At 52.8% G+C, this 13,035-nt stretch overlaps 1 protein-coding gene across 3 annotated transcripts in view; it reads left to right on the top strand.

Moving 5' to 3' along the window:
• The window catches only part of KCNN1 (potassium calcium-activated channel subfamily N member 1), a 38,370-nt gene that overhangs the window by 18,089 nt on the left and 7,246 nt on the right, over positions 1-13,035 (top strand). For 2 of the 3 annotated variants that reach the window (XM_070792540.1, XM_019963860.2), the window contains exons 4-7: positions 1,463-1,881; positions 4,826-4,967; positions 10,643-10,753; positions 11,566-11,693. In XM_070792540.1, coding sequence (XP_070648641.1) covers positions 1,463-1,881; positions 4,826-4,967; positions 10,643-10,753; positions 11,566-11,693 — 800 coding nt within the window. The remainder of the gene's footprint in view (positions 1-1,462; positions 1,882-4,825; positions 4,968-10,642; positions 10,754-11,565; positions 11,694-13,035) is intronic. The other variant, XR_011567464.1, reaches the window with a different exon arrangement.

Raw genomic sequence — 13,035 nt, 5'->3', positions numbered from 1 at the left:
GCCTTCTCATGTTGACCTCACACAGCCTTTGCTATATGCACATATACGCCTGTATATACCCTTCTTATAAGGATACCAGTCCTGTAGGACAGGCCCCACCACTATGACCTCACTTAATCTTAATTATATCTTTAAAGGCCCTATTTCCAAATACAGTCATATTGGGGGCTAGGGCCTTAGCAGTTGAATATTGAGTGGACAAAGTTCAGTCCATAACTCTCCACCCTCTGGCCCACCTCCCAAATCCATGTCCTTCTCCCATGCAAAATTCATCAATCCCAGCAGCCCCCAAAGTCTTAACCCATTCCAGCATCAACTCAAAGTCCAAAATCTCCTTTAAATATCATCTAGGGACTTCCCCAGTGGTCCAGTGGTTAAGAATCCACACTTCCACTTCAGGGGCCCAGGTTCGATCCCAGGTCAGGGAAGTAAAATCCCATGTACTGTGCAGTGTGGCCAAAGGAAAAAAGAAAGAAAGATTATATTTCAATGTGTGTGTTCTGTTACTCAGTTGTATCTGACCCTTTGCAACCCCATGGACTGTATAGCTCACCAGGATCCTCTGTCCATGGGATTATCCCAGCAAGAATACTGGAGTGGGTTGCAGTTTCCTACTCCAGGGGATCTTCCCGACCCAGGGATCAAATGTGCATCTCTTGCATCTCCTAGATTGGCAGGCTAAGTATCATCTAAAACAGACATGGGTGAGACTTGAGGTACAGTTCCCCTGGAGACAAAATTTTCCTCCAGCTGTGAACCAGATAAGCTGTGTGCTTCCAAAGTACAGTGGTGGGACTAGCATAGGGTAGACATTCCCGTCCCCGAAGCCGACAGATATGAGAGGAGAGGAGTGAGAGGTCCTAAACCTGTCTCAGACCTGCCCAGGCAAATTCCACTGGGTGTGAAGGTTGGAGAATGATCCTCACTGGCTCAGCGCCCCACCTTCCGGCCTACCGAGGCGCAGCCTTGCCTCCTGGACCCTGGCTGGTGGCCTTCTGTGACTGCCGTCTTTTTCTCAGCATAATGTCTTCACGGAGTAGCGTGTGCCAACGCTTCTCTCCTCTCTGTGGCTGAGACACGTTCCACGCGTGGAAGGACCACATGCTGTTTCTCTCTCCATCCCTGGATGGACGTTGGCTAGTTTCTACTTTGGGCGCCCGTGAACAGTGCTACTGTGATTGCACGCACACAAGGATGTGTTTGAACAACTGTTCTCATCTCTCCTGCCCATATACCTAGGACTGGGAGGGCTGGGTCATTGGGAACTCTGTGTTTGACTTTGGGGGGAACACCTGTGCCCTGTTTAGCTTGAATTGTGGCTGACCCTGGGCACTAGGGGGTTTTGCCTGTGAGGCCATGTTTGTTGTAAAAGCTGGTGCGGTTTGGGGCTGGGATCTCCCGCCCTCCGTGGCCTGGGCACGTGTCCAACACCCACTGTGTCCTGCCCACCCGATCTCTGCAGCTGTTCATGGTGGACAACGGGGCGGACGACTGGCGCATCGCCATGACATGCGAGCGTGTGTTCCTCATCTCCCTGGAGCTGGCCGTATGCGCCATCCACCCGGTGCCCGGCCACTACCGCTTCACGTGGACAGCGCGGCTGGCCTTCACGTACACGCCGTCAGCGGCCGAGGCTGATGTGGATGTGCTGCTCTCCGTGCCCATGTTCCTGCGTCTCTACCTGCTGGGCCGCGTCATGCTGCTGCACAGCAAGATCTTCACAGACGCCTCCAGCCGCAGCATCGGCGCCCTCAACAAGATCACCTTCAACACGCGCTTTGTCATGAAGACGCTCATGACCATCTGCCCGGGCACTGTGCTCCTTGTCTTCAGCATCTCCTCCTGGATCATCGCTGCCTGGACCGTGCGGGTCTGCGAGAGGTGCGCCCCTGACCCCTGGGCCCTGACCCCCCATGACCCTCAGGCCCACCCACGATTTTAGTGACCCCAGGGCTCCCCCAGCCATCACTCTGACCCTGCTGAACCCCGTACCCACCCATGGCTCCGTCCCCGTGACCCCTGATCCTGCTGACCCCTCCCCCCAGTTCCTGGCCTCAGCGACTGTCTCTTACATGCAGCTTCCTCATCCCTGGGGCTCCAGCCCTATGTCCCCAGCCACCCCCAACTCCTACCCTGACCCTCACCCCTCCGGGACTGCATCCCTCCTCCCGCTTCCCTCCCTCCAGGGGCCCCTCCACTGGCCCCGTCTCTGGCCCAGGGTGGTGGAGGCAGCAGGAACAGGGACCCGCTCTGTCCACTTGCATCCCCTACAATTTAACCTGCTCTCCTTCTCCCCTCTGCCCACACTGCCGGACTGTAGGGAAAACATGTGAGTCCTGCCCTCAGCCGAGCTGTGTGTGCAAAGCTGCCAGCTGCCCTGCCTGCCAGGAATTTAAGATCAGCTGCCACCAGGGGAGGGAGTGGAGAGGGGAGGCGGGTGTCCGGGACCCGCCCAGAGCCCGTGGGCCACGGGGAGGGCTTGTTCCAGTGCCACCAGGCGGGTCTGGGTCACTCTCGGGCCCGGGGCCCTGGGCACCCCTGGGGTCCTTGCCACCAAGGAGGGGGCAGCAGGAGGGAGTAGAGGGAAGAAGAATTTAGCTCTGGCACCTGGTTGAGGCAGCTGGCCCCAGGGGGCAGGGACAGCTCCTTCAGTGGGTCTGGGATGAACGAGCACAGTCCCAGCTTTTAAGACCCCCATACAGGGGTTTGTTCTGAACGGCCTTGGAAGGTGCAGGGCCATCCAGCCAACTTACAGATGAGAACACTGCGGCTCTGAGGAGCTAAAGGGACACCCTGAGGGCCCAACTCCTGCTTCTCTCCAGAAACCCCCCGGGGCTTCATGGTGAGGGAAGGGTCCCCCTGGATCTCTCAGGGAAGGGAAATGCCTTGTCTGGGAGGGGGTCTCTCTTGCCTCTTGATGAGCTGGGTAGGGGCTGTAATGGGTGGTTCTGGCACTGGGCTTCCTGGGAAGTCCCTGGGCCGGACCTGTCCCCGGAACCCCAATCCTCACCCCTTCAGTTGTCCCCTCCCCCACCCCACCTCCGCCTGATACGGGGCTCCTGGCAGAGAGGGCCCAGCTCTTCCCATCACCAAGGCTGAGGATCATATGAGGGCTCCTTATTCCCCTGACGTGCCTCTGTGCCAGTTCCCACAGACCCGAGGGCTGGGGGCTGGGGAGTGGGAGAGGGTGCCCTGTGTCAGGCATCGCTGAGGTCCAGGCTGGGTCACTACAGGGGCGCCTGGTGAGGGCGGGGAATGGGGCAAGGCCAGGGGCAGCCAATCCTAAATTCTGAGCCCTGTAACATCGCTTGACGCCCCCTCGCCCGCCTTGCTCCACCCCTGTGGCTCTGTCCCACCCCACCTCCTGCATGCCCCCCACTCCCTGGTCCAGGATGACCCAGTAGCCCCCACCAGAGCTCCAGCCAGGCCTGGAGCCTCCGCGCCCATGGCTGACGGCTGATAGTTCCCCGGCTCCTCCTGCCTCCTGGGTGTGGGGTGCTGGTCTCTGGAGAAGTGGAAGCTGGCGCAGCTTCAGGCTCTGGTGCCACAGTGAAAGACGAGGCTCGGTCCCTGGTGCCCCTCACCCAGCAGGCAGCTGGAAGCCCAGGCTGAACAGAAAGGCCTCCATCCCTCCTTCCCACGTTTTGGGTTTCCATCTCCTCCTTGTCTTTTTTTTGGTCATGCCCCATGGCATGTGGGATCTTAGTTCCCTGAACAGGGATTGAACCTGTGCGCCATGCATTGGAAGCTCAGAGTCCTAACCACTGGACCTCCAGGGAAGTCTCCATCTCCTCCTTATCTTGAGCCCCTGACCCCAGCCCCATCTGCCTGGAACAGCCCTCCCCACCAGCTCCCCCTGCCCGGCCTCTGTGGCCCAAAAGGAGAGGGGTCATCTGGGAAGGGCTTCATGACCTCCCTGAGCTGGAGGGGTTTTACAAGCAGGGGACTGGGCTGGAGCAAAGCTTTGAACCACCTCCAGATCCAGAGCACAGTCCCTCAGCCTCTATGGTCAGCCTGGGGCTGACCATAGATACAATCAGTTCATAGCCTGTGCAGACAGAGTCTCGGGCTTGGCTTTGACTGGGACAAAATCATGTCCCTTTGCAAGGCCTTGGAATCTGTCCTCTTGAATAACAAAAGTTGAGTCTCAGGTCTCTGCCCAGAGCTAAACATGCTGCTGCCTTTCCCTCCTAACACGGGAAGATTCTCAGGCCTGAAGCTGGAACAGTTGCCTTCCACATGTTGACTGTCCTAGGACTCCCATCCCCAGGGCTTGCTCCTGCAGGCTTCTGTCTCCCCGTGGAGTCCTCCTCCCCTCTCAGGGCCTTGCTGATTGGGGAAGTTCTTCCTGGTGTCTGACCTGAATCCTCGCCTCTACTTCCTGCTGCTTCTGGTGCCCATGGCCACCTGTGTTTGCATCTGTCTGTGTGTCTGTCTTTGGGAGGGGGATCGTGTGCTTATGCGTGGACACATGTGGACGCTCCCTCACCTGGACCCCTTACTGCCCCATAACGAGCAGCTTGGTGGTCAGGTGAAAGGAGGGTGTTGTAAGGGATGCTGGGGAGGAGGGTATGGGTGCCCTCTGCCCTGGGGTGTCCTCAGGAGGACCATGGGGGCTGTCTTGGGCACTAACCATTGCCCCACACTGCCCTACAGCAACACTTTGGATACTTTGAGCCTCCAGAGTGGTCAGCTTCCTGCGGTCAAGGCCCCCCATGCAGTCAGATGGACCCAGGGCCCTGCCTTCCTGGCACTGCCCCTGGGGATGTGATGATGGCAGAGAGACCAGTGTGGACTGACTAGGCCCTCCCTGGCTCCCCTTCAGGTACCACGACAAGCAGGAGGTGACCAGCAACTTCCTGGGGGCCATGTGGCTCATCTCCATCACCTTTCTCTCCATCGGCTACGGTGACATGGTGCCCCACACCTATTGCGGGAAGGGCGTGTGCCTGCTCACCGGCATCATGGTAAGGTCGAGGGCCCCTGCATATCCCCACTGATGGGAGCTCACCCCATTTCGAGCTGGGCCTGCTCAGAGTTCCTCCCTGTGTCAGCCCTCCATTGCCCCCTTCCCTCTGATGCGGCATGAAACCCACCCCTTTAGGCTTCCAGGGGACATCTCTTCTTGGGTTCTTCCAGCCTGATTCATACAGCTTCTCCTGTGCCCACCAGGCCAGATGTTGCAGTCCACTCTGAACCAAGAGTAACCATTGCCCCTTCATGCCCCACAGCCCACGTAACTCACGGCCCTTGGATCCAGGGCAAGGGGCTTGATGCTTCTGTGCCTTGGTTTCCCTGGCTGTAACCAGTGCCCACTCCTGCTTCTTGCAGGGACTCAGTCCCTTCATTTTTGTGAAATGCCTAAAGCCATGAATGCCTCAGATACCCAGTCAATACCCCCGACCCCTGCCATCACAACCCAGTTCCCCATCCTTGCCTAACTCTCAGGGTGTGCTGAGCATCCCACTGAGCTCCTCGGGTGTGAAGTTTATCTCATGTGACTCTGTGGGCCCAGGCGGCACCCCGTCTTCCCTAAAGTCTTCCTAAGTCAGTCTGCAGCAGCAGCCTTATCTTTACCGTGATTCGATCATTAGGTTCCCTGCCCATCCCTTCTGGGACCTTCTTTCTCTCCAAGCTTCTTTGATCTCCATAAGTGCTTTTCCATGTTTTGAATTATTACTTGTTTGACGTATGGTAGGGAAGGCCCTGGAGAAGGCAATGGCACCCCACTCCAATACTCTCGCCTGGAAAATCCCATGGACGGAGGAGCCTGGTGGGCTGGAGTCCATGGGGTCGCCAAGAGTTGGACACGACTGAGCGACTTCACTTTCATGACTTATGGGATCCTAGCTCCCTGACTGAAGATGGAACCCACACTTTCGGCAGTGAAAGTGTGATGTTTTCACTTCACGACCACTCGACCACCAGGGAATTCCCCTGAGGTTGGAGAAGGCAATGGCACCCCACTCCAGTACTCTTGCCTGGAAAATCCCATGGACGGAGGAGCCTGGTGGGCTGGAGTCCATGGGGTCGCTAAGAGTCGGACACGACTAAGCGACTTCACTTTCACTTTTCACTTTCATGCATTGGAGGAGGAAATGGCAACCCACTCCAGTGTTCTTGCCTGGAGAATCCCAGGGACGGGGGAGCCTGGTGGGCTGCCGTCTATGGGGTCGCACAGAGTCGGACACGGCTGAAGCGACTTCGCCGCAGAAGCAGCAGCAGCAGGGAACGCCTATCCCTAGGCCCTAGTTAACACCTTCATTTTGATGCCAGAAACTTGGCCTCTGTGTACTGATTTCAAGTCAAATCTTGGAGATAGAGTTTGGGGTGAAATATAAAAGAATAGCTTTATTGCTTTGCTAGACAGAAGGGGACACAACAGGCTTGTGCCCCTCAAAACTGTGTCCCAGCCCGGGAGGATTTGGTGAAGGGTTTCATAGCAGTGGCTCCAGGGTGGAGTTTTCCCTGGTGGTTCAGGCGATAAAGAATCTGCCTACAATACAGAAGACCCAGGTTCGATCTCTGGATCAGGAAGGTCCCTTGGAGAAGGGAATGACTGCCCACTCCAGTATTCTTGCCTGGAGAATTCTATGGACAGAGGAGCCTGGTGGGCTACAGTCCATGGGGTTGCAAAGAGTCGGACACAACTTAGCACCTAAACAACAACAACAAATTTAATTTGCTGGAGGTGGGGTGCTGGAGTAGATTGTAAAATAACATAAGGAAACATGCATAATGCCTTTTAACTAAGAGAGGGCTGGGTCAGCTTAGCCTATAGAAGCAAGGACCCAGTGGGGGCCAGAGAAGGATGTGTACCCCCAGCTCGTGTCCAAAAAGAAAGACAAAGGGCAAAGAGGGGAGAGAGCCACGGGCCTGGGGAGATGGTGAGAACATGAGACAGTCAACGTTCAGTGAAGGGGGCCGAGTGGACCCAATGGAAACACAGCCCCTCCTTCTGCGGGAGGAAAGAAAACCATGGTGGGGATGATGAGGGACTTTCGTAGGGACAGATGCATTTCTGTACAAAGGGAAATAAGTGGCCTGGGGAGGACCATGGGGGGAATTAGGTTGACTTCCTTTGGCTTGTTTGTGTTAATTTTTTCGCAAATTGAAATTGAGCAGGACCCTGTGGGCACAGAAACCTTTCAGAGAGTTGCTGATCAGGGGAGGGGATACAGAGACAGGAGAGGAGCAGCCGGGAACCCGCAGCGCAGCCTGGGGGCAGGGCCCCGGTTCTGCCTCAGGGACACAAATATTATCTTTGAGCTCTTCTACGGAACTAAAGCCTCCAGCCAATGGAAGACGACGAAATACTTGGTAAAGCGGTCTTCATTCCAGAGAGGTCAGTTTGATAACCATGGGAATCACAGAAGCTCATCCAGAGATCACCTGAGGCCAGGTTAAAGGGATGCAGGCCCTGCACACACTCTTGAGCCTTATCTGCAACCCCCCCACCAACCTCTGCTATGAAGAACTGTGAGCATGTCAGTCTCTCAGTCATGTCCAACTCTGCGACCCCATGGACTATAGCCCACCAGGCTCCTCTGTCCATAGAGTTCTCCAGACAAGAATACTGGAGTGGGTAGCCATTCCCTTCTCCAGGGGATCTTCCTGATGCAGGGATCAAACCCGCATCTCCTGCATTGGCAGGCGAGTTCTTAACTACTGAGCCACCAGGGAAGTCCTCAGATGAACTTTACAGATAAAAAACCCGAAGTATTCAGATAAGATGACTTTAAACCCAGAAACCCTGCAGTGAAACAGAAAAGCCGTGTTCTCTGCACTGGAATGAGCCTCCTTCCAGAAACTTAGTTTGGTATTTAGCCTGCAGCTCACTCCTGGCCCTCGCCTCCAGCAAATGCAGGAGTGTTTATACCCAAGGATGCTTCTTGCTTTTCTGTTACCACGTAGCCAGGTATCACATGAAGCCACACCTTGGTCTTTCAAGCCTTTCTGCTTCTTATTCTCCTTTTATTGTCTCCTCTTCCATCCTTGTCCAAGTGTGTCCCCTCCCTGTCACTGTTCCATGGCCCACCCACTTCCAAAATGTTATAAAACACACATTTGCTCATCCTTGAACTTCAGTGCATCCCAGCATGGCCTCCTCTAAACTCAGAGTCTTTTGCTGGATGTGGCATCTGTGTTATTGTGTGGCACGCTGGCCAGCAGCCCGTCTTCTTCCTGGCTGCATAGTATTCCACATGGAGGGTCCCAATATGTTCTTGGCCCCAGTTGACAGGAATTTCTGTTTTTAAATTTTTATTGAAGTATAGTTGACTTACAATGTTTTGCCAATCGCTGCTTATAGCTAATGACCCAGTTACGCACAGAAAACAGTGTTTTTATTGAGTATTCTTTTCCATTATGGTTTATCACAGGATACTGAGTATAGTCTCCTGTGCTGTATCAGTAGGGCCTTGTTTATCCATTCTGTATGTAACAGTTTGTATCTGCTAATCCCGCACTTCCACCCCCTCACTTCCACCTCCCTCTCCCTGCTGACAACCACAGGTTTGTTCTCTGCGTCTGTGAGTTTGTTTCTGATCTGCAGATAGGGTCATTTGTGCCACGTTTTAGATTCCACGTATAAATGATGCCATACGGTATTTGTCTTTCTCATTTTTAGTTACTTCACTTAGTATGGTAATGTCTAGTTTCCCCCATGTTGCTGCAAGAGGCATTATTTGATTCTTTTTTTGTAGCTGAGTAGTAGTCCATGGTATATACGTACCACGTCTCTATCCAGTCATCTGTCAGGGGATATTTAGACTGTTTCCATTTCTTAGCTATTGTGCATAGTGCTGCTTTGGATATAGGGGTGCATGTACCTTTGTGAATTGTAGTTTTGTCTGGGTATGTGCCCAGCAGTGGGATTGCTGGATGGTATGGTAATTCCATTTTTCGTTTTCTGAGGAACCTCCACACTGTTTACCGTAGTGACTGAACCAATGTCCATTCCCATCAACAGTGCGGAAGGGTTTCCTTTTCTCCACAGCCTTTCCAGTATTTGTTGTTTGTGGACTTTTTAATGGTGGTCATTCTGACAGGTGTGAGGAGGTACCTCATTATAGTTTTGATTTGCATTTCTGTCACAGTTGCTGATGTTGAGCATCTTTTCATATGCCTATTGGCCATCTGTACGTCTTCTTTGGAGAAATATCTATTAATGTGTTCTGCTCATTTTTCAACTGGGCTGTTTGTTTTTTGTTGTTGAGTTGTATGAGCTGTCAGTGTATTTTGGAAATTAAACCCTTGTCTGTTACATCATTTGCAAATATTTTCTCCCATTCTGTAGGTTGTCTTTTTTCTTTTTTTTTTTGTGGTTTCCTTTGCTGTACAAAAGCTCGTAAGTTTGACTAGTTCCCATTTGTTTATTTTTATTTCTATTGCTTTGGAAGACTGACCTAAGAAAACACTGGTATGATTTATGTCAGAGAATGTTTTAGACAGGGCTTTTCTTGAACACAGACTCCTGAGTCCTCCCAAGACCCATATCCTGGCCAGAAATGCATGATGGGATCTCCTCAAGGGGTGGCTTTGTGCCCACCCTTCCCCATAAATGTTTGCTTCTATCTGTAAGAAAAACTAGGCACTCCCCTGGTCCCCAGGGGCTGGGTTGGGTCTCTGGCTTCCTTCCATCCTGTATGCAGCACCCACAGGAGGAAGCAGTGGGTGCGTGAGGTGCCAGAGAGAGCCCTGGTACAACCAGGGAGCCGCCTTCCGGCCCCTCAGCGGCCCCCCTCACCGGCCCCTGCCACCTGCTCCCTGGCCACTCCTGGGCTGACGACAGCTAGGTGCCCTGTGTTCCCAGGATCCCCATTCTCAGTGGCTGAATGCCCCCTTTCTCTCCCTCCTCCATCACTTTTCACTGTCCCCCACTACTCCTGCCTGGCAGCCTTGCCCTCCTCCTTGGGTCCTCCCTCCCTCCTGCCCTTCTGCCTCTCAAGTGGCCGCCAAGTGGACAAGCAAGTCCTCTCTGGCCTCCTTCCCTCACTGGGGGACTGGCTGCCATTCAGGACATACTGGGGAGTGTGGTTGCTAAGAGCAGGGAGCCCCATCACAGGGGAGACGACCCCTCCTTTTACTTCCCCGCATCCTGGGACCTAAACTTTGCCTCTGCTGTCCTGAAAATGCGCCACCATGGTCAGCTGATCTGATCTTCTTTCTCACCGCCCTTCTGACCCTACCAGTTGGCTGCATTACTGGTCAGCAACATGTCAGCTGGGCCTCTGTCTCCATCATTAGACCCCAAAGCCTGGATGGAAACTCTTCCCATCCTCCCACCTCCATGGGCATCAGCCCCAAATGGACATGCAGATCCTGCCTGCTTCTTGTCCTTTTCCTTATCTTTGAGCCTCACTTTTCCCCTCTACCCAAGAGGGTTAAGAGTGGTCCTGCCTCCTGGGCTTGTTGGGAATCAAACGGACTAATGTATGGCACAGACTCCCTGGACATTCGGTGGTATTAAGCAAGAGGGGTTTAGAGTCAGTGAACTCAGAAGATGAGATTTGCCAACCCTGCAGGTTTGGAGGGCAAAGGTGAGGGGGGAACCAGGAAGGCTTCCTGGAGGAGGGAGGGTGTCCTACTTGCGACCCATATGAGGTGGATTCTGACACACCCCCTCACCTTCTTCACGCAGGGGGCTGGCTGCACGGCACTCGTGGTGGCTGTGGTGGCCCGGAAGCTGGAGCTCACCAAGGCAGAGAAGCACGTGCACAACTTCATGATGGACACTCAGCTCACCAAGCGGGTAAGGACACCAGCCCCATCACAGCCATTTCACCTCCTGGTCCTCAAGGCTGACTCTCCCCGCCTTGCTTCCGCATGTGTGCCCATGGGTCACACCATGCTGCCTGTGTATGCCCAGAGTGCCCTGAGCTGCACCGCCATGTAAACACCTTTGAGCTGTGCACAGAGTCGTGGCTATGGCCACAGGTGTCCACTTCCATGCTCAGTCACAGCCCAGCCATGGGCCACTCAATGCGAGGCAGGCAGCCAGGTGCAACTTATAAGCTGTATAAGAGACCCACCTCAGCAGGTGGGTCTCTCTGTGCCTGTTTCCTCACATATAAAGTGAGAGAGATTCCACCATGTGTAGATTCACCAAGGTAACATTAGCAAGACGTATAGAAAGGGTCTGGCCTGTGGTGAGTGATATTAGGCACCCATGCATGCACACACACACACACACAGAGTACAGATGTGGCTGGGTAAACATGGCCCTGCCTTACTGTCCCAGGACCCCAGAGGGACACTTCCATTCCAGTTTCTGGGAGTTTCTGGAAGTTTCCAGAAGTTTCCAGAGCCTTCCATAGTTTTGTGCCTACTCGGGGCTTCCCAGGTGGCTCAGTGGTAAAGAATCCACCTGCCAATGCAGTAGATGTAGGTTTGATCCCTGGGTTGGGAAGATCCCCTGGAGGAGGAAATGGCAACCCACTCCAATATTCTTGCCTGAAAAATCCCATGGGCAGAGGAGCCTGGCGGGCTAGACTCTATGGGGTCACAAAGAGTTGGACATGACTGAGCAGCAGCAGCAAGGATCTGTTCTTTCTTTGGCCTCAGGTAAAAAACGCCGCTGCTAATGTTCTCAGGGAGACGTGGCTCATCTACAAACACACCAGGCTGGTGAAAAAGCCAGACCAGGCCCGGGTTCGGAAACACCAGCGTAAGTTCCTCCAAGCCATCCATCAGTAAGTCCAGCACCTTCCCATCGCGTTTCTGTGTCCACCTGGCACAGAGGCAGCCCTGGCTCGGGGGAGGAGGCTGCAGACAAGGCCACACGGCTCGTCGTGGCTACATACATCATGACCATTCCCGTTTGGGGGGGTCAGTTGGTTGGGGCCTACGGCTTCTGTGCTGGGTGGGATAGTGGGACCAGCACTTTTGCAGGACAGTCACCTCTGATAAATCATGCAGACCACCCAACATAAGTGGCAGGAAGCATATTTTATTCTCTGGAATAGCCAAAATGTGTTTCCCCTTGGACACGAAAGCAGTTTCCCCTTCTTGCTTTGGCTTCCAGGAAGCTCAGAATTAAATCTGTGGCCTGATTTGTATGATGTGGGGTAATCAGAGATTACTAAATTTCCTCCGTTGTCCCTTTTTCCTGAGAATTATTTAATCAAGTAGTTCTCATGTTGGCTGCTCATTGGAGTCACCTAGGGAGTGCTTTTTAAAATCCCATGGGCCATACCAAATGCCAGTTACAGTAGAGTCTGGGATACAGCCTGAGCTCAAGTTTAAGTTCCTCAGGTGAATCCAGTGTTCAGCCGGAGTTGGCAGACTTTTTCTGTAAAGGACCAGATATTAATTATTTCAGGCTTGGTGAGCCAAAATGTCTCTGTTGAAACTACTCAGCTCTGCTGTTGTAGCAGGAAGGCAGCAAGGTGAATGGGTGTAACTATGCTCCGATAAAACTTTGTTTTCTAAAACAATCAGCTGCCCAGAATTTGGCCTATAAACCATAATATGCCAGTCACTGTCCACAAGAAATATTATGTGAGTAACATTCATAGTTTAAAATTGTCTAGCACCCACATTTTTAAGAGGTGAAAAATAAATGAAATTAATTTGAATATATTTATTCAACCTAATATGTAAAAATCATTATCACTTACTAATATGTGACTAATATAAAAATCATTAATATTTTAGAAAGTTTTGATACTAAATCTTTGCAGTCTGATGGGTATTTTACACTTACAACCTGTTTTTATTCAGACGAGTCACATTTCAATATTCACTAGCTACACATAGGAGGTATGGAACAGTGTGCAGTCTAGAATTTAAACAGGTCCAAATTCTATGGGATCCGGCACTCAACAATAAATTAGAGTTGAGTCACATAGTTCCTGATTTAAAATTTTCAAGCATCTTAAGGCACTTTTCAAAATGAGCCTATGCATTCCCAGCTCTTACATTCTGGGAAACCTCATTCACAATTGGGCTTCCCTAGGACAATCAGATGGATTCTTACCCTAAGAACTCCTCAACCAGACTCAGGGGCTGATGAATCAGAGAGTGAGGAAAACA

This window comes from Bos indicus, chromosome 7 (genome assembly GCF_029378745.1).
Source record: "Bos indicus isolate NIAB-ARS_2022 breed Sahiwal x Tharparkar chromosome 7, NIAB-ARS_B.indTharparkar_mat_pri_1.0, whole genome shotgun sequence".
NCBI lineage: Eukaryota > Metazoa > Chordata > Mammalia > Artiodactyla > Bovidae > Bos > Bos indicus.
The sequence above is the reverse complement of the archived record's forward strand: the minus strand, read 5'-3'. Positions and strand labels throughout refer to the sequence as shown.